Below are 21,971 nucleotides of genomic sequence, written 5' to 3'. Positions count from 1 at the left end.
CCAATAAAAGAGAGGGGGAGACTGAGGGATAATCCATGGCTAGCCATGCATTAAAGGATTTTAATGCACGACGTAGAGGCGAAGAACCACCCGACGCGAAGCATTAAAATCCTTTAATGCATGGCCGTGGATTATCCCGCTTTTACCTTGGTTATTTGCCAAGTTAAAAACAAATCAAGCTGCAACTGATGTTTATTAACGAGTCATTTTCATTTCTGTAATTTTTTTTAACAGACTGGTTAAAATGAGTTATTTTCTTAAATTGGTTCTAGCACCCCGATGCGTTTAGGCAAGAAAAAACCCATACAACTTTACAAACTGTAATCTAGCTTTCACTAATTTTATTTATAATTTTATTAATAACGATAGTTAGCGGAAGTTATATTACAGTTTTAAACGTGAATATTTTTATTACACAAATGCATCACTTTGCGTTAGAAGGCTTTTATTAAAAGAAACAGCCAATCTGCCATTATAAAAACTTGGAAGAGCCAGGACATTTTTAAATATAACTCCAATTGTATTCGTCTGAATCTGAAAGAAGAAAGTCATTTACACATAGGATGACTTGAGGGTGAGAAAATCATTTGCTAATTTTCATTTTTGGGTGAACTATGCTTTTAAGAACTTGGCATTTAATCTGGACTGAAAGACTGGCGTATTATTTTATTTTCATGCTATGACAATTGTTGTTACTGTTCTTTCATGCATCTAATAAAAGTGCTACAAACGAGTAAAGAGTAGAAGAAAGTGAAGAGTAAATGATAGAATATTGCTAGTCCTCCAGTAAATTTGCAAGATACTCCAGGGTACGTGCTTTGAACAGCTTTATTTTATTCAGTTAATTATTTTATAGAATGAAATACAATTGTGTTAATACAGAAGATACTAGTGTAAGTTCTATACTAGTCTTTCTCAAATAGTTAGCCCTGCATTTATTTGAATGGACACATGGGCCTTTATATTGAATGTTCTTAATCAGATAAAAAATATTTTTGGGGAAAAAAAGCACAACTCTGCCTTTATTCTTGTGTTAAAGATATATTAAAATATAGTGTAAGTTATATTAAAATATTCCATCTAAATAATATAAATACTTTAGTCTTGTGTTAGTTACAACATTATGGATGATCAGGTGAGTAAAACTGTCACTTCAATAATGCAGATATTTTACCACAGGTTGACATATTAGCTGCATAGAAGTTCCATAAATAATTTTGCTGACCAAAAATGTCACATTATAATTGTACTGTTTCTCTGCATGCTTCATGAAGACATACACACATATTCAGAATTCACATTGTCATGCACAATTTGAAGCCGTTAGTAAAACGGTGAGGTTTTTGTAGAGCGAAATACTGGCAGGAAAATGATCTGACAACTGCTATTTGATTGCTGGTCTTGTATCATTAATGTTCTTACTCAACTCATAATAATTATAATAATGTAGACTAACAACGTTATCTAATCCTTGAGGAAACCACAGGGTTCCACTTAAACAAAATCAACTGGCTAATTTAGTTTTAAGAACAAGAAATGTCACAGAAAATGGACAGAAATGCATGTTTCTGTTTATGAGGACAGCTCAAGTGGTGTTATGTATCTTCATAATTTATACAGGCATATATATTTGCACAGTGTAATAAAACATTAATATTAAATATATTGTATTTGAAGGTTTTGTCCCTACTTTTCCACCTTTAAACTAAGCATTATAAAAATTTGTTTGTAGACTAAGACAGAAAACAAGTCATGTTAGTTTGCCTTGATTGGGACTATAATGAAAGCTTCCTTGGTCCATGATAAGCACTGGGGTCTGATTGTGCTTCGCTCAGTGAAGGATGGCCAGCAGGAGGCGCTTGAAATCTCCACCACATTCTGAGCTGATGGCGTCTTTCAGAGACACATCATATTTCTCCAGGTACATGTCCTTAATGGTCTCCAGATCAATCTGCTCAAACAAAAGAGTGTTCATTACAGGTTGTTTTGTGAGACGTTCTAAAGTCTGTTACAACACAGTGTACTTCAAGCAATATCAATGTCTATGATCAGAATAGCTTTTAGCATATTATATACATATCATAGTATTTGCTATATACTGTCCACACTATGTAAATGCATGCATGAAATATCTGGGATACCTGCTATATTTGTACATGCAATCCAACAATGCAATGCGCCTGACCTTCTATTTCCAGTTTGATAATAGAACCAATAGTAAAATACCAGCGGATTGATTCATTATTCGGATCGCGTGTCAAACTGCTGAAATCACTTGAAAATGGCGATCCGAATCATGAATCAGTTCACTGATTCATAACCGTTTGAATCTTTATTTGAGGATTGAAAACAAAAGAGAAGACAATGCTAAATAAAGTCGTAGTTTTTGTGATTTTTGGACCAAAATGTATTTTCGATGCTAACTCTGTTTTTCAGAGGCACTGGCCAAAATGTGATTGGTTGGAGCAAGAAAGTGCTAAGATTGGTCAGCACGATATGGCCATTATCTGACTGGCTTAAGTAGACGGTGGGTGGAGTCTACCTATTTGTGGATTTGTTTGAGTCAAGGCGCTAGAAATGTTTCAAAATCCACGCGATTTACAAATGTGCAAGAGATCCACAAATGCACAGGAAGCGATTCACAAATGAATGCAACTTCTGCAAGGCAGAGTTTTGTGTTTGTGACATAAAAATAAATGCAGATTTTTTTGTTATTCACAAATGTCATTGTATTTATTTGTGAATCTAATTGATTTTTGTGATACTCCTACATATATTTGTGGATCTCATTCTATTGATTTGTGAAATTATTTATTTTTTGTGAATCACTCTACGTTTATTTGTGGATAACAATATATTTGTTTGGAATAATGCAACAATAATACACCCATAGCCACAACACCATGGCCACAATAAACTCCAGCATAGATTGTTCTTGCTTCGACTTTAACTTCTGGATATTCGGCAGCGGTGTCACAACGGAATGAATGGTTTTGTTCGCATCTTTCTCCGCCGCCATTACTGAACTACAACTCAAACTAGCGCACGACATCAACGTCATCGTTCTCAGCCGCTCCCTCTGTTTGCTGATTGGACCAGTAAAAATTTGTTCGGAGAAAACCTAAGAATACACCGCAGTCCCAGCCAAAGTACTGAAGAAAAATAGAAACTGAGCGGAACTACGTAGGAGGGCGGAGCCAGGCTAGCATGTACTGTCATGTTAATCTAATCATTTCACCAGTAATGGCTTAAGAGTATGGGAAATCAGAAACCATTTGGAGAGACTGTTTATAATTTAATGGGGATTATAAAAAAAGAAGTGGATTTTTACCATTATAGGCTGGATGATTACACAAACTGTGGACACACATCTGTGTTCAAAAACATTATAAAAGTGAATTTTGGATAATATGTCCCCTTTAATAAATTCTGTGCAGGTGTACAGCACACAACACTCTGGTTTTTCATTCTAAACCTAACCAAAATAACTAGTAATACTGATAGTACTATTGCTTTTATACCCTAAAGGACCATTCACACCAAGGCAATAACTTTAAGGATAACAATAAAGTTATAGTTCTAAAAATCATTATAAATACGGTATAAAAGAATAGCAAAGTCCATACCACAACTATAATAACAGCACAGATATAGTTGAAACATGTTTTGTTTTTTTTCCAGCTGATGAACGATAAAACCAATGCCTGGCAATCTGAATTCATCTTCCTTTTAAAAGCTTGAGCATTTAATGTGACAGACAACAAAACTGCAACATGTGCTTAGAATAAACAGAAAAATATTGTGCATTGGTGTGTGAACACATATAGATATGGTTATAGTTATTTTTCTTGTTTTGAACGGGCGATAACCATACTAAAATGAGGAATGAAATTATACCTCTGAGCGACACACAATGATGCGAATGAGAGTATCTTCATCAGTTCCGGCACCTTTCATAGCGGCGTTCAGCCTCCGGGCAAAGAACAGCTGAGGGTTCTTAGCACACCTCACTATGGGTTAGATAGAAAGTGATAACCAGTTAGCAATGTAGCATTACCTAACTGTACTATTACTATATAAATAATCAAAGCTGGAAACACTAGTATTGTAGTATTTTAACATGGCAGTTTGGCTTTGTTCACACTCTCCCCAATCTCGCGTGTTTGACTTAAAGGGTTAGTTCACCCAAAAATGAAAATTCTGTCATTAATTCCTCACCCTCATGTCGTTCCAAACCCGTAAGATCTTTGTTTATCTTCGGAACACAAATTAAGATATGTTTAATGAAATCAGAGAGCTTTCTGACTCCTTCATAGGCAGAAACCTCATTGCACCTTTCAAGGCCCAGAAAGGTAGTAAAGACAGTTATTGTAAGACAGGTAGTGTAAATACAGTGCAGCGCTTGTGAATTCTATGTCAGACCGGCGTCTCACCATCTCCTGCGTTAGCATCACACGCACGTGGTGCTCACATGAATATTACCAGCCAATGGTAAGCCGGCGTTCTGATCTAGAACTCAGAAGTGCTGCAAAGTATTTACTACGTCAGCAGCGTAGGAGAATGGTGTTGAAGAGAAGAGATTGTGGAATAAAGTCGTTATTTTTGTTTGTTTTTGAGCACAAAAAGTATTCTCTTTGCTTCATAAAATTAAGGTTGAACCCATGGAGTCACATGGACTATTTTAACAATGTTTTTACTAACTTTCTGGGCCTTGAAAGTTCCAATGACGTTGCTGCCTATGGATGATTCAGAAAGCTCTCATATTTTATGGGGGAAAAAAAATCAATTTGTGTTCTGAAGATGATCGAAGGTCTTGGGTTTGGAACAATATGAGAATGATTAATTAATGACAGAATGAAATTTCTTTGGATGAACTAACCCTTTAAGGCTCTGATATGTTCACGGCACAGTTCTTTTTCGTTCTTCGCTTAGGGGTAAAAATAAGTGTATTTACTTTGCAGTATGTGATATAATGTTAGCGAACATCTCAATGACGCCCCCACATTGATGAGAATGAAAATCACAGCGGTGAGAAAACAGGAGTTAAGAAAGCATCTGATCATAGCGATGTGGACATGTTTGCATTAGCTCTGCAATTCAGTACTCCAGTTAAGTCACATCACATTTATTTATATAGCACTTTTTTTTTTTACAACAAATTGTTTAAAAGCAAGCAGCTATACAGTATTAAACATAAAAAACTGTCTTTTAATTAGAATTACAACTTAATTTTTTACTATAAAGCGACTCGCTGGTGTATTCATGTTTTTACTCGTAGACGTCTGACCTCAATGGCCTGAACAGAAGAAATGAACCGGAGTCCAAAAAGAAGGCAGAGCCTCAGAGCCACACCTATTAATAACATCATCGCCACGGACCAATGGTAGTCCATAGGTGTTTACCAGCTGGAGCAAACTTATCTAGGAAAAAAAGCTGTTTCGAAACCCCAAAAATGAACAAAAACGAACTTCACTTTGACCTGATTTTGTTCAAAATGACATCACAAGTTCAAGTTCTTTCTTCGATTTTGCTTCAAGCATATCAGGGCCTTCAAAGTCGGCATGAAACAGAAGTTGCGATAGTCTTTTCTTGCCAATTGTGACGTATATCTTGCTATATTTCTTGCTATTGTTGTGGTCTCATGTGAGTGACAGGTTGTCCCACCCTCGTGACTGAAAACCCTGTCATCAAGAAGAGATGCTGTTGCAAGAGGGAGGGTAACTTTTTTTGATTCAAAATTATGAGGGCATATGAAAAATACTGATTTGCATGGATATATCATTTACAATAAATACTGCAACATTCCATAAAAAAAGAACTGTCAGTTTTGATTTCATGGTGACTTTAAGTCAATTTTGACTTCCAATTGTGTGTATTTAGACACACTACTGACTACAGGATATTGTGTGATGTTACATTAACTTTGTCAAAAATTTTACTTTACAATTTTCCGTTTCAAAATCAGAATGGGATGTCATGTAAATTCTTCTATAAATCTAATAAAGCTCATACTATAAAAAAAACTAATCGGATATGCCAAAAGAAAATATGAATTTGCTGCCTGTTTGAACAAGGCCAGTGTTAACAATACAAACCAAGTGTGATGTAGCAGTCCTTCAGAGTTCCAGAGGTTTCCTTATCAATTGCATCCAAAATCTCTGTTCCGGAAATCTTTTGGAGAACATGAAGTACAATTTAAAAGTAATCCAGGGATATTACAAGATAACTTGTACTTTTTATTGTAATTTACTACCTTAAAGGGATAGTTCACCCTAAAATGAAAATGAAGTCATCATTTACTCACCCTGGTGTTGTTCTAATGATGTATGTCCTTCTTTTTCATACCAAAAAAGGAGAAAAAAAATGTACTGCTCGAGCTTGTCCATATAATGGCAGTGAATGGCGAGCAGCATCAAGATGCAAAAGTATCACAAAATGATCCCATGCAACATGTAGTATATCGAGTTTACTAGAAATCCCACAAAAAAAGTATCTCTGTATTTTCTTCACTTAATTGAATATCTCCAGACCTGAACTTCAGAACAATGAAAGTCAGAATGAGTTGACAGTTGTGAACATGATAACGAATATATTCACCTCAGAGAAGAAAGTACATAGATTTTATTTCGTAAAGTTTTTATTAATCCAGATTTCTCACAATTTATGTGCTTTTTGCTTTTACTAAAACATCATATACTCCTAGAACACTTGGGATACACGGCACGTGTCACATGGGATTATTCTGTGTTATACGTTCGCATCTTTTAAAAAAAAAGCTTGATGCTAGTCGCTATTCACTGTCAGCATATGGTCAATCTGGACGTTTTTATTCTTGTGGTCCGAAAAAGAAAGAAGAGCAAAGAGCATTAGAACAACACCAGAGTGGGTAAATGATGACTTAATTTTTATTTTAGGGTGAACTATACCTTTAAGCTCATAGAAAAGAATAAACTCACGGCTTCATAGGCTTTGAATGTGGCCTGCAGTTGTAAGTAGTTCCTGGTGGCCAGAATAAAGCTGAAAGTAGACTCATCTGTGCCAAAGCTGCCCTCTCCAGCCTTACAGATAATTAAAACATATATTAATACACTAGAATAAAACTGGACGTGGGACTAAATAATATCATTATGTTGACATAAATGCAGACTTAGTGAGCATAAGAGACTTTAAAAACAATAAAATATCTTACTGATGCCAAACTTTTGAACAGTAGTGTAAATCCATTTAAATCTATTACTCTCAAATGATTTTTAAACCATAAAACATATTTTAAATGCTGTCCACACAATTATACTGTTTGCAGACATGTGCTAGAACCAAGCTTGACATGTGAATATCTATAAAGTGAGATTGTGTTGAATGTCTCCTACTTCAAACAGTGAGACGGCATCTTGCTCTGCCAGTACTTCATCCACCTCGTAGCTCTCATCTCGGTTACCCTACAAGAGAGAAAGTATTTTGACGCCCTTGACCGAGAGAGTGAAATCCAATCTGAGTCACATCATTGAATCCTGCCTCTACTTATCTAATGAAAGGGGATCTGATTTTGAACCCCTGCCAAGCTCCAGTGCTCTACAGGGACAGGAGAAAAAGGGAGGGGTACTAAACAAGCCGAAAGTGAGCGCTTAATGTCGCCAAGGACTGCAGTGTAGTCATTTTGTAAGATGTAAGCAACCATTTTGATTGAGAATGAAGAGGATTTACCTGGAGAAGAAATGTTAGTAGTCGCCTAACATCCCCACTGGTGTCTCCTTCAATGTCTGCCTCCAAATCCCTGTCATGCACTGTAGACAAAAACATACACTTGTTTGTTTAATTTGATAAAACAATGGAAAAACTGTTCAAAATGAAGAAAAACATATTTTCCCGTCTCAACAATATTCAATTCACAGATAAGTCTTTTAGAATTTTTCACCTGTCGTGTCTTGATTCTTTACTAAATTATTTGAAATATCATGAATCTAAAATCTGGTCGACGACAAAACTGTTATTATGGCACAATTTTACATTGAATACTGATTCGAAAGACCGCTGTTTGCCAGCTTCTTTGTTTTTAAGTAGCACCCGGAACTGCTGCAACTCTGCTGTCATTATGTTAAGCCCGCCCACCGACTCTATTCACGATGTGATTGGCCTGACCAGAGTTTGGTTTTTGCAGGTCGCAGGCCAATGGACAGTTGCTAGACTACCCTGGCTGCAAATTAAATTTGCTGCCGCTAGATTTCTAGGCTAGCAATATTCTGTTTTTATAGGCAAAATAAAATTTATTTTGATTTTTGAACAGTTTAAAATCTAGCTTTTAAAGAGGATGTAACTAAAATTCTTTGCATTTAAGTATTTCAGAGAATTAAAGGAACTGTATGTAAGAAATATTTTTCAATTAATCTTCAAATGGTCCTCATATGTCACTAGAATTTAAGAAATCATGTTAATTTCAAATACTAATATCACCGACACAGTAGTCCGGCCAGGATATTGTCATTTAAAAGTTGTTGTTGCAGCCCTCAACTGATGTTGATGTTGTCATGTTGTGTTTGGGCCTGAAGCTCCACCCTCCACCTATCTACCAATCACAAAGTCAGTAGTGTTTCGGCATCCGGGTTGCCAGCTCTGCTTTAGTAACCACAGCTGCAGCTATAAATGTTCCTGCTGATCCTGCAGCCTATCTGACAACCAGTCAGGGGGGAGGGGGAGAGGGGTACACTGCTCTACAGTAATTTGAAAGTGATTGCAGTACCAGTTTTGGCCACAATATTACATACACTTCCTTTAACTGTAGTAAAAAAATAAAAATAAAACTACACTTCCCTTTCAGTCAGTCACGTTCAATGTTACGTCGACCTCACAACATATTAGGTTTACGTCAGGGAGCCCAATCACCTTTGAGTGTAAACTAAATTAACCAATGCACATTGGTGTACACGCCTTATGTCACAACTTGTCTGCCATCTCCTCCTATGTAGTCAGAAGCATCTGAGGTTGCTTCGTGCCACTCACATAATGGACCTGTTTAATTGTGCAGCTGACAAGCTTTCACGACAGCAAGTGCTTCTTCTTCAATTGAGTGGAGACTCCATAGCCAGGCGGTCCAGCTGATTTAGAGGCACTTCAGGACGCACAGGTAGATCTGTTGTCCACTCCGGACACATTTCATTTCCAGTTGTTTTACTGTCGGACCGAGGGGATCTAAGAACAGACACACTGGCACACAGCTGGCCCTGGGCCTATGCAAGTATGCATTTCCCGCAGTGAGCCTTCTTGCACAGACACTGTGCAAAGTCAGGGAGGACAAGAAGCAGGTCTTGCAAGTTGCACCTAACGCCCGTTTCACACATCCTCCGTCTGCAGTGCGTGTGCGTTGCGTATTTTTTTCCGTACCCATGTTAACGGATGACATCTTTCACACTGCACGCGGATGCAGTCCGTCAGTCCGTTCCAGGTGCGTTGCGTCTGCAGCAGTGCACGGATCGTTTTCGTACCGAGTCTATTTTTTGCTGCGCTGCGCTGCGTTGTGTTGCTGCATTAAAGTGATAGAACATTGTTCGCATTAAAATAAACATGTACTGATGTGAAAATCTAGTAATTTCAACACGGATGCATATCATTTAAAATATACTCTTGTTTCAAAGTCAACACATGCCTTTTTTTCTCAAGTAAAGCAACAAAACGACACCTTACCTGGCATTTAGGTAAAAAATGTGCCATAATGGAGAGCACTCGTACTTTCTTGGAGGTGAAATGCAAAGTTATTTTTGACCTGCAGGATTTCTTTTCAAAGGGTTTAAAAACGAAAGAAAAGACGAGAGTCGGCTGTTTTTGAATAGCCTATTCTAAGTTTCTAATTTAAAATGTTTATGATTTTAGGCTATAACCTATGTTTAAATGTTTTGCCTTTTGTGTGAGCTAAATCTAAAGTATATTAATATATAAATATGAATTAATGAATTGAAACAAATTTGTTTAAATGTAGGCTTGTAGCCTACGTTAACCTGTCTACTCAGAAAGATTAAACAAAGAGAATTGCAATTCTGATGAGCCAAGATCAGTAACAACTTCTGGATTTTAAATAAAAAAAATCATTAATAAATGCTGTGTTTGTGGTATGTAAAAGCGGATCAGTTGCGGACTGCAAACGCAGCATATGTGAAAGGACTACAGGGTGTGGGGCTCCTGCAACGCACACGCAACGCAACACGCACCGCACACGCACTGCAGACGGAGTATGTGTGAAACGGGCGTTATTGGCCCAACCAGACCTGGTTCTCAACACTAGTACTCCTGGCACATTCCACTGAGGAAGGACCTGCTTTCTCAGAGACGAGGCAACCTATAGCACCAGCGTCCAGATGGTTTTTTTGGCTAACTCTCACGTTATTCTGAGGCCCTGGCCCTGATTTGTGCCCAAGGTTGGCTTGCAGCACCATTCCCCTTTTAAGGACCAAATAAGTGCACTTATTGCTCCAGTAGAGTCCCTCATTTTGTGAACTCTGTCGAGTTCCTCCGTCACCCTCGGCAGTCTGACGTGGCTGATCATCTGATGGCAGGCCTAACTAGGCTGGGTCCCATATGTTGTGATTCCTACGGCAGTTTCATATGTGTATTTTCCACGGTAAGGTTCCCAATCTCTGACCGGTGTTGTATCCCATCTGACATGCCTCGGTGTGACGTTGAACGTGACCGACTGAAAGGGATCGTCACAGTTACATATGTAACCCTCGTTCCCTGAAGGAGGGAATGGAGACGTTACGTCTTGAAACCCACCACCCACCAAGGCCAAGTACAGCAACTGTGATGATTTTCTAGTTTAGCGGACTTTTTGAGTCGTTAAGATTTCTTGAAACTACATAAAAGCTTATGTTAGACGAACAGAATTCTCCTAAATGTTGTCCCAAATAGTCAAACACTGATGTCTAAACAAAACATTCCCAGTTCCCAGCATGTATTGCATGCATTATGCAGCTTGGGCTGCATTATGCAGTTTGCTGACTTGTTTTTTAATTCTTATTAGTCATATGTTGTGTTAGAAATGGCCTTCAGAATCAAACATTGCATATTTAACTTCACATACAGTATCCTAATAGATAATTGGCAGAACAAAAAATCTGAATTAAATATTTTGGCTGAATTGGCATTTTGCATTTAGTAATAGAACAAATTGGAGAATAAAATTAAAATTTAAACCTAAATTTAAACCTTTTAACCTAAAAATGTAAAGGTTCTTAATTTTGTTTTAAAGGTGTCCTATAATAGGTTTACATGCATCCAAGTAAAAAAAAAAAACATGTTAATTTTCGGATAACTCACTGGACATCACCTTATTTCTCAAAGAGTCTGAAACAGTTTGTTCATGCTGAGTCATGCTGCATCCAAAATCAAATATTACCCTACTATATAGTAAGCAAAAAACAGTAGGCTAAGCCAACATAGTAGTATATCTGAATACATAGTTCTGGAAAACCAGTAGGATTTATGGAAACGGATAATGAAGCGATGCAACTGATGCTGGTCGGTCGCGTGATAGTGGTAAAATTCAAATGCAGTATGTACTCAGAAAGTATGCAATTTAAGACGCAGCTCTCTAAGCCCCTCCTTTCTGCAAGCCTTTTGTCTGTTGTGATTGGGAACGAAACAGCTATTACCATAACTGAATTTCAGCTCCAGAGGCTTCCTCAGTCTTTTGAAGTGCATGCAAGTTGGATTCTTAACGCTAAAAACAGCATATTCTTGACATGACAACAACATGAACAAAACTCTTCCAGTACTTCATCTCAGGGTGGGCAGTTAATGAAGACCATAGGCTGAAATTACGTAGCTTTGCTACATTGTTACATAGGATGTAACAGGAAGTAGAGCTTAGATCGGACTCAAAAAATCAAGCCCGACCCAACCTGAGCCTGTGCACGTTGTGTCCGAGCTTGGCCCGGCCCGATACATTAACTGTAATAATGAGCCCGATCCCGATTTAAACCTGACCATTTTTTAATACGTTGCCGTTCTGACAAGAACAAGCCTGTAAGGAACAAATGGACCAGTGTGACTCGTGTTAAAACTAACACTGATAAATTGAAATGAGCTGATAACATCGCCGTTTTCTCCAGAGCAACTGTACAGCCGAATCAAATTTTGTTGCTATATTTTCCTAACACTGTGAAGCTGCTTTGAAACAATCGTCATTATAAAAGCGCTATATAAATAAAAGTTGACTTGACTTGGCTCAATAATCCGCAGGCGCTCGCTCATGAACTGCTTACCGGTAAATTAATGTTCACTCATATCCAGCTCAGAAATGACATTTCTCTGTAACTTACTATACTTGTTCTAACCATTTAAAGGGTTACTTCAGCGATTAGCATATGGCTTTGTATCAGTAGAAACCCTGGAGTATATTCAAATGATTGTGCTTTCCCCCCTCACATCCCCCTGAGACAAGAGATTTATGCATTTTATTTCTGGAAAAATTCCTCCTATGATGCAAATTGACGATATTTGCGTCATTGGAGGAATGTTTGGCCAAAGGCTAAAGACTACAGCCAGCAGAGGCAGCCATTTCCGCATGTTTTGAATCTGCGCATGGGGGATGGGAGATTACACTCAGGCCATCCTTAAAAATATTTTGGTTTGCAGTAACAGTAAAAAAAAATTAAAAAAGGGTCGGTAGGTAGGTCTATATTTTTTTTTTTCAAATTTTAATACAAAAAAAAAAGTACATTTTTGGTGATGGTGATTACGTAGGTATGAATTCAAACAAATTGGCATATCGTGACATCACTGACTGGGTCTTCAAGCCGTGCCTTCGGGCGTGTAGGCTAATTGCAGGCTATATAGACCACAAACAAATTGAAATATTTGTCAAAAACATGTTTATTGCATAAATTTCAGGTGCATTCTTTAAGAAAAGGGTCCAACCACCAGCTAGCTGTCATTGACTCAAAGCTGTCAACCCTCCCTTTTTTCCGGGTTTCTCATGTATTTTAGCTCTTTTCCCGCTGTCTTCCCGTTTTAGTATTTTCCCGTGATATGTTTCTTATTTTTACGGTCGATTGTGTTAACTCAGAACACGCAGCTATCTGTGTCTCTGAAGTGGCTTGCACTTCTTGCCAGACCAACGCATCTGGTGATATAGACTAGTGCATTTGAATATTAAAAAGCAAAAAGTTGTTTTTATGAATTCAATTAATTAAGTAGCTATAACCAGCTATTCAATCAAGAGCAGTGAGTGAGTCCTTATCTTTTGTTTGACAGACAGCAGTAAAGGCTACTGCCCCTTTAAGACCTAATACAGAGATATGCATCGTCTTTCTCAACTGTATAAAGTTCTCTTAAGGCATATAACTTACAGACTGTCTGATGGATACTCATCAAGATCGACATGTTGACATACTTTTTGTGTGAGTTTATCCGTTCAAACGCAAGACTTGAAAGAACTCAATATTTGCGCGCTGTGAGACGTGCGCGCGCTGCGCACAGAGACAGATCTTCTCTCACTGCAGAGGGTTCTCATTCGCGTCTTCTGGCGAATATACTGAGTGATGATGGGGAAAATGACTGGTCATACTCATACGGCAGCACTCGCAAGCATTGAACACAGTTTACAAAGATAGACTGTTTTGCCCACGTTTTCTTTTATTATCGCTGTTGTAGTGCACGTGTATCCATCGACAGAACCATACATAAAGCATTATTTTTCAAGTTACAACCAGTCCCGCCGCTCCCACCACGCGCTGGGGTCGAGCAGAACACACGCTACCCATAGCAACGCGTTATGACAACGACATTTCAGACTGACAGAGACAAGATAAACGGCTTTTCCGCCATTTGTTACTGTTTTGTACACGTTGTTATATTAATTATAATTCAAAATCTGTTTTATTCGCCACAATATAGTAATGATGAATGTTGAGAGGGGCACTTTTGATTCATTTTCAAAAAGGGCAGTGGCTCAAAGCCCTCCCCTCTGCAGTGCACTTGCCTGGTGTGTGTAACGTGTCCATGGTCCTGACTCCTGTCACACAATGCGGCGAAATCTCCGACAGGGCTTTAACAGTCTAACATCACAGTGAATGAGAGTATGAGCCGAGCCGGAACGAACGCACGTGCAGGCCATAGTGTGACATCCGTTAACCATAGTGTAAACATAGATGACGTCACGGGTTTTTCTATAAACGAAAGAACGTAGCCTTCGTTTGTATGGCCCAGGCAATTTATACATTTATAATACTTACTAAAATATAATTCATATTATTTTATTACTGTTGTATTAGTTGTTTGAAAAGTAAAAAAAGAAATTGGTCGGTCTTAAAGCCAATTTACAACCGGCAAGTCGGTCGGACTAAAAGGGGAAAAAAATAAAAAATTGAGTCGGCCCTAAATTGACATGGTCGGTCGGGTTACGGCAAACAAGAATATTTTTAAGGATGGCCTCAGCTCGCAGGGAGAGCTCAGCTTGCAGCTACAGGCACTCATTTAAACGGAGCTATGGTGAGCAATGTAAGTCTTCTAACTTCTCAAATTAATTTCTATGAAAGTTAAGCTTGCAAAGGCATGAACTGAAATGCGTGCCAGACTGAACTCGCGTTGTGAATGTATGCTGTGAGTGTAGTCGCGATTACCTCAGCTCTCATCATGAGACCTCATCAGCTCATTTTTTTCACTCCTGCAGTTAGTGCTCAGTGCTGTGATACTCGCGCGATGACTCACTCATTATATTGAACAGACACGTTCAGTTTTTAATTGTAGTGTCTTCTCTAACGAAGTCACTGTAATCAAGTTGGTGGCTTTGGGAATGGCCTCACAGGGCAGCGAAGCATTCTGGGAATTGTAGTCTTTCATCCCCATGAGACAAAAATACATTTTTTGTCTTTTCTCAGTCTAGAAGGCACCAAATTAAAAAATAATTTCACATTTCTACTACATTGAGGACCCAGTTTAAATACAGATTCATCTTCCCAGCGCTGAAGTACTCCTTTAACAATGTTTATATATATATATATATATATATATATATACACATCAAACACCAGCATATATATATATGTATGTTTAAATATTATAATAGTATTTTTACATTATATCCGATTATAAGTTCAAAGATGCGAGTGGGTCAGAAATGATGGTTATATTTAGTTTAATATTAAGTTTTGTTTTGTAGAAAGCATTTATTTCGTTTTGTATAAATTGTATGTTCATTTTAATCCATCACTGCATGTGCTGTAAATTTAACACATATTTTTTTCTCTAATCCTGACTTGCGCAACTTTGTAGCCTACACATTTGTTTCTTAGTTGTAGTATTAGTTCTTACTTTGCTAAAAATATATATTATTTCTGATTATGGCATAGCTTTCTGCCCATCCAATTAGACTAATAATGTAATGATTAAAAAAACACAAACGCTTGATCAAGGGCCCGTACCGACCCGGCCCGAGGATAGTGCTGGGAAATCTCGGCCCGGCCCGCAGGTCAGTTTGGGTCAGGTTCGGGCTCGGGCAGGGAATCTAACAGGAAGTGAGACTGGAATTGCTGATTACTCGTTTCAGCAGATAAGAATCAATTCTTTAATTTAGGAGATAACAAATGTACTTATCCTGCACTTTGATCTATTAACTTTGCAGACCTTTTACATTCACAAGCAGTTATATTACACACTGCACAGAAGATAATATTCAACAAAGAATAATAGGGCTTCTTTAAGTTCTTAACAACTTACTTTTGTACAGTGTTGAATGCATATTGTTTGAGTCATTCTTACCCTGGGTGTAGGTCTCTCTGTAAGTGGCAATATCCTGTTAGAAAACAAAAAGTAGTAAATGACTAATTTTCATTTTTAAATCTATTTAACTGAAAACAGTTATTAATAGACAAACATGTTTGCCTGTTTTTGAGAACAGTGACAAAAACAGGAAATTGCAGAGGCTTTCGATTCAAAAACAACTTGACATACAGCGTTGGTAGCAGTGCACAGAATCTCCACCAGGACATCCTCGTCTGTGCCAGCGCCCTTCATGGCCTTCCTGAGCTCTTTAACAGCAAACACGTGAGGAGGATCCAACATGGCAAGGATGGCATTCTCAAAGTTACCAGTCAGCTCGCTCTTCAAAACCTCCACCAACTCCTTAATAGAAAACATAAACCTTTGAGTGCATGATCTTTATTCTTAAAGCGGTGATGACTTGAGAAATCAACTTTTCCTTGAGCCTTTGCTATACAACAGGTAATTGTGATATAAGAATATCCTGTAAGTTCTGAGGCTGAAAATGTCCTTATTAGTCAAAGAAAAGCTTGTATTGAATCCAGGCTCAGCAAACGACAGATCTCAGAATGTGTCGCTCATTGACGTCATAAAATGCAAAAACGCCGCCTCAACAAATAAATATGTACGCCTGCTTCTGTAGCCCCGCCCACCGACTCTAAACGGGTTGCACTACCGAGCAATAAACATGCAAGACAGCAAGATATGCACTACCGAGCAATAAACATGCCGAAGACAGCAAGATATGCACTGTGCCTGGTTGCGAAAGAACACAGTTCCAGCATAAGCTTCCTTCGGATTCTAATATTAGGAATGAGATCATTTTTAATGAAGATCCAGCTCGTGCATAAGACATTGCACTTTGTTTGCTTCATTGTACCGCAAAATCGTTTTCTAAACAAGACACAGGTCGAGACTGGATTTGCAGACATATTTAGATTAAAACACAATGCTATTTCTTCTATATTGGATCCGACAGGAATGATGCAACACACTTAAGTGAGAAAAACATGTTTTTTGACTCGGACATGTAATGTTATGAGTCAGAGCTCGCAAAGCCCTATGTCCCGGGGCTATGTGTTTTCCAGTCGGACTACTAAAACGTAAGCCCATCGGCAGGCCGGTGAATCTTAAATAGTGAAATAACATTCCTTTCTTGATTTGCGTTGTTCACTCTCTTGACTTGATATTTGAAGGACGTGCGCACGCGTGTGTGTGTGGTTCGCGCTTATATCAAGCGGCAACCTCCCGCGATCTCTCTTGAAGCCAATAAGGAAGTAATGTAAACTGTAATTCCTTAACTGGCCACTAGAGGCAGGCTCCAGAAGGGAGCAGAATCTCATTGAGCCCCATGTTAAAATTCTCAACTTTACAGCAGAAAAATATATGTTTACAGCCTGGTACAAATTGTGGTTTTGGCCTATAAGGCTAATTTTGATCTTCATGACAACAGTGAGGGGGGTGAATTTTTTTATAACTCATTCGTTTACGTTATATAAAGCCTTAAAGTTCTGCATAATTAAGGGCGTGGTTACAAGTGAATAGCCATTTATCTGCCATCTATAGTCATTGCGTCACCTCAGCTCCGCGCACATCCCGCCTTTTTGCCCATTTCCCACTCACAAGATGGCAACGCCCAGCTCGCCCCTACTTTAAGCTTCAGAGCGGTTTATCGGAATCCAATGGGTGACGTCACGGATACTACGTACATATTTTTTTACAGTCTATGGCTTATATCCTACAGTTGGGCGGGCCAAGTAATAAAAAAATTATATTCCAATCAATTGCGGGTGGATGAGAGATAAATAATTGTCTTTTTTTATGATAAAGACATTTTGTGAGCCCTGTGAGAGAATCATTCCTGTTGCCGCTTTCAAAGCAATCTCTCACGTGAACTGACAGGGGAGCAGAAGCTCATTAACTAAGCAAATCTTATCCAATCCTAGCCGTGGACGTCCAAGTCTACAGTGCAGCACGCCCATCAAAACCCAGCTTTCAGGAGAGAGCCTCAAAACCAAGGCAGAAAATAGCCTATTACATTTCCATTATGATGTTTTTGAATGTAAAACCTTTTAAAAAATGTCCAAATGCCATTTTCTTTTTAAAGAACTATTTATTTTAGACATGAAAGGATATTTTCAGAATACTCACATCATCATATTTCTCAAAGTATGCTTCTTTGATCTCCAGTCTCTGATATGCAGATCGATTGGCTAGGATGTTTATGATGGCTTTCTCATCAGTTCCTTGAAAATTTAAAAGAAAATGTCATTCAAATTTATCCACCAGCTATGAAAATAGCCTGCCTAACTATAGCAGATCAACTATAACTACATGGAAATTGTAATTGCATTTAAAAGACATACTAAATGTTGAATAAAATATAAGACTGGCATAAACATCTCACCTAAACCTTTGCAGGCTTTGCGGATGGCCTTTATATCAGCAACTACATCGAAGTCTTCATAAGGAACAATTGTTGGCTTTTGAATAAAACAGAAGATAGTCAGTTCCAATGTTCATCATGTTTGATCCTATTCCGTTAATTACAATATGTGTTAGAAGATCACATGAATTAGGTCACTTAAAGGGGTGATGAATTGAGAAATCAACTTTTTTTTTAGAGCTTTTGATATATTAAAGGTCATTGAAATAAAACAATGACCTCTAAGTTTCAGAGCTGAAAACTTGTTAGTCAAAGAAAAGGTTTTATTGACAGCTGGCTCATCAAACGAGATATCTGCGAATGTGCTTCCCTGTGATGTCAGAGAGCAATGAAATTGCGGTTTGTGGTTATATTCACTGATCGTTCGAGCCATGTAATAAAAAATAACATTCCAATTAATTGCAGGTGCATGACAGATAAATCATTGTGTTTGTTTGATAAGGCGATAAAACGATAACGATAATTATCACAATATAATTTTCCTCGATAAAACAATAACAACAGTTCGATAAATTCTCGATATAATGCTTACGCAATATGTGTAATGCTGCGCGTATTGCAGACCGGGCTTCTGGGTGCTGCTCGCGCTGTTGTTTACAGTCAGTGGCTGACAGGCTTGGAGGATCGGAGTGAAGTGGAGCGAGAAAAATGAGCAATAGTGAAGAAAATTCAGTGCTCACGACCAGCTTAGAGGACACAGATATCGTTGACAAGTTAGTTTGCTCAACTTCAGTGGTTTGGAGATATTTTAGCGATCCCATCCGACATAAAACAGAGCGACGTGCGTGGATTGGACTGCTTATCATAGGTCTACGTTCACCACACGTAATTTAGTTATTAAATGATCGTGTTTCTTCAAAGTTCCTCCATATAACATTGAGCCCAACACAGCGGTAAATCTACATTAACTACATTCACACACAGGCTTATCACCTTGTTAGCTGTAGTGGGTGACTTACAACAAGCTAACGTTACCAAACTATAATCACTTAAACATCGGACTTGTACATCGCTATCATAATTGTTTGTCTTTGGTGATGTATTAAAACCGACTGTTTCAAGAAAACCAGGGTAGAAAATAGCCTATACTTATTCACTATGATGTTTTTATTGTGAAAACCACAAACAAGTTGACCTCAGACAACAGTATAAAAAAGCCAGTTCATGACTTTTAATCCAGCATTCAGTGAATTTGCTTGCTAAGACACAGACAGTCATTATTATTGGTCGAGGACATGTATATGTCCACCAGTAATCAGTTACCATTAAATATTGATTAAACATTTAAATTTGATACAAGATGTGAGAATGTTGCAACTGCTCCTCTTATATAAAAAAATACAATGTAACTGATTATTATTGCTAAAGGTTTTCGCTTTATGGAAGCAATTTTTGCAGCTGTTAAGAATAATGTGTAAAGCAAAGGTCTGTGGGGACAACTGTCAACTTTAAAGAAAAAAAAACGTTTCTTAAATATTTTAAAGATTCAAAAGTCCTAAAACATGTATTACTGTTGCAATGGTCTAAAAAATGCAAAATAAAATAATATTAAAAAATTAGAGTAGCATGTTTTGTTTATTTATTTATTTTTAGAAATTAGAACTATAAAATAAATCAGTGCTGAAAAAACAAAGTAAAATGTACTAAAAATCTGTTTGCAAAAACGTGCAATAGGAAAATTAAGTAAATATCACCTATAGATCTTAGTACAATTCACATAAAGTTATGTAAAAGTTACAGAGATTAAGTAAATTTAACTCTCCCACTGTAATGTCCACGTAGTCATTTAAAGTTTATTTTCCAATACTTTGTTTCAAGTACATTTCACTCTCTTGTCTGTAATTTTACTAAATTGTATGATTTACTTAGAAACATCTAATTAAATAACACAGTATTTCATACATGACTATGCAATATAAATAATGTGGTCCCCACCCAAACCAGTCAAATACACAATAACAGTAACATTAGATGGATGATTGTTGAGTAGAAAACAAACTCCAGATGTCACAAAACAGCAAGTTAATAAAACTAAACTGCTTATTTAGTCTTGTTTCCAGTCTAAATATCTCACAAATCTTAGATCAAGATGCATTTACTAGATAAGCAAAATTAGTCAATTTTTCATTGTTGTCTGGAAAACGAAATCAAAATTAGTTTTGGTTTAAAACAAGCAAAATTATCTGCCAATGGGATAAGAAAAATAATCTTGTTAACTAATAATCAGATAAAGAGTACCCACAAAGATAACCCGTGTGTGTGTGTGTGTGTGTGTGTGTGTGTGTGTGTGTGTGTGTGTGTGTGTGTGTGTGTGTGTGTGTGTGTGTGTGTGTGTATGCTTGTTTTTGTGACATCAGGACACAAATGTGTATAATGACATGGGTATGACATGGGTATTACAGGAGAGGGTGACTTATGAGGACATTACCCAATATCCCCACTTTTCAAAATGCTTATAAATCATAGGGTGAGTTTTTTTTTTTTTGAGAAAGTAAAATGCAGAATGTTTCCTGTGATGTGTAGCCTAGGTTTAGGGGCATGTTAAAATGATAGAAAATACGGTTTGTACGGTATAAAAACCATTACGCCTATGGAATGTCCCCACAATAGGCTATACAAAAAACAAACGCGTGTGTGTGTGTGTGTGTGTGTGTGTGTGTGTGTGTGTGTGTGTGTGTGTGTGTGTGTGTGTGTGTGTGTGTGTGTGTGTGTGTGTGACTGAAGAGGTTTAATGTGCTACTATTCCCCTCAGTCTCCACCATATAACAAAAGGCCGACTCAGGAATGCTCTGTCCAAACACACTGCAATCCTAGATAGAGGCCCCGGCACAGGCGAATATGAAGCGGAGTTTGCCCGAGTCTCCTCCCAAAGCATTTCCTCTGACTCATTCACATAACGGATTCTGATACTCCTGATATTCCTTCCCTTTACTATATTATCATACACAATCGTAATACATATTAGAAAAGAGGAACATAACTTTTAACAATAAAACACTCGTGGATTAGCCTGTTATTATAATTACAGTTTAACGCGATAAGGACGTTTACCAAAAGCGACGTAGCACAGCCCAGATTTCTTTATTCTTATATTCTTGTGTATCTGTATTCTTTTTTCTTTCCTTCTTTTTTAAAACAGATTGTATTATGCGACGAGTCCCGTGCCAAATTCGGCGCAGGAATTGCTAACGTTACTCTCTCTCTCTCTCTCTCTCTCTCTCTCTCTCTCTCTCTCTCTCTCTCTCTCTCTCTCTCTCTCTCTCTCGTATGTAAAGTGTGAATTAGCAGGGGGAAAAATAAATGAAATACTCACTTGACAGTTTCCCATGGTGAGAGTTTCTGGTGTTGGATGATCAGAGGATCTGACCGCTGTCCGAACTGCAGGCCACACGCGCAAGAGTTTCGGTAAGTGACGTCACCGCGTATGGAAATAACGGGATGGATTTCAAACGTAGGCTACTTATGAGAGACAGCAGGGTTTCGCATCTGCATTTTTAAAGAAAAAACTAACAAACAAAAAAAACAACAACAAGATAATATATTTATACATTTGGCAATTTTCTGCATACATTATAATTATTATTTCTGATTTAACAAATAAGCATTTAAATGTCTCAATCCTGACGTTTTTTTTGGGAAGAAGTAGTTGAGAAAACATCTCATAGCAACAATACGCGTGCGGCGTGACCTAACCTAAAACACTTATTCGACAAACACACAATTGCTTAGGACGGAGATACAATAACGTATTTATAAATATGTGTTTATAGAAATTAAA

The 21,971-nt window shown here is 37.7% G+C and overlaps 1 protein-coding gene across 2 annotated transcripts; it reads right to left on the bottom strand.

The window, feature by feature from the left end:
- Positions 1–810: 810 nt before the first annotated feature.
- On the bottom strand, positions 811–21,657 carry anxa13 (annexin A13). Of its 2 annotated transcripts, none has more exons than XM_067435106.1 (11): positions 21,507–21,657; positions 18,155–18,230; positions 17,899–17,993; positions 15,940–16,107; positions 15,748–15,781; positions 7,705–7,784; positions 7,371–7,439; positions 6,957–7,058; positions 6,096–6,171; positions 3,898–4,010; positions 811–1,951 (listed from the first exon to the last, which is right to left on the bottom strand). In XM_067435106.1, the coding sequence occupies exons 1-11, from the start codon at positions 21,519–21,521 to the stop codon at positions 1,832–1,834; spliced, it is 948 nt and encodes a 315-aa protein (XP_067291207.1). In that variant the 5' UTR covers positions 21,522–21,657; the 3' UTR covers positions 811–1,831. The 2 variants fall into 2 exon arrangements, with proteins under 2 accessions (XP_067291207.1, XP_067291206.1); XM_067435105.1 differs by having other exon boundaries at positions 15,940–16,110; positions 21,507–21,656.
- Positions 21,658–21,971: the final 314 nt, after the last annotated feature.

The sequence above is a fragment of the Pseudorasbora parva genome, chromosome 24, assembly GCF_024679245.1.
Source record: "Pseudorasbora parva isolate DD20220531a chromosome 24, ASM2467924v1, whole genome shotgun sequence".
Lineage (NCBI taxonomy): Eukaryota > Metazoa > Chordata > Actinopteri > Cypriniformes > Gobionidae > Pseudorasbora > Pseudorasbora parva.
Note: the sequence above shows the minus strand (reverse complement) of the source record. Positions and strands in the feature narration are given on the sequence as shown.

Excerpts from the sequence above, each read along its gene's own strand:
- anxa13 (XM_067435105.1), bottom strand. Across the intron at positions 17,994-18,154 it reads CAAAGCCTGCAAAGGTTTAG|GAACTGATGAGAAAGCCATC; the intron begins GTGAGATGTTTA and ends TAAATTTTCAAG. Across the intron at positions 4,011-6,095 it reads GGACTGCTACATCACACTTG|TGAGGTGTGCTAAGAACCCT; the intron begins GTTTGTATTGTT and ends TCTAACCCATAG.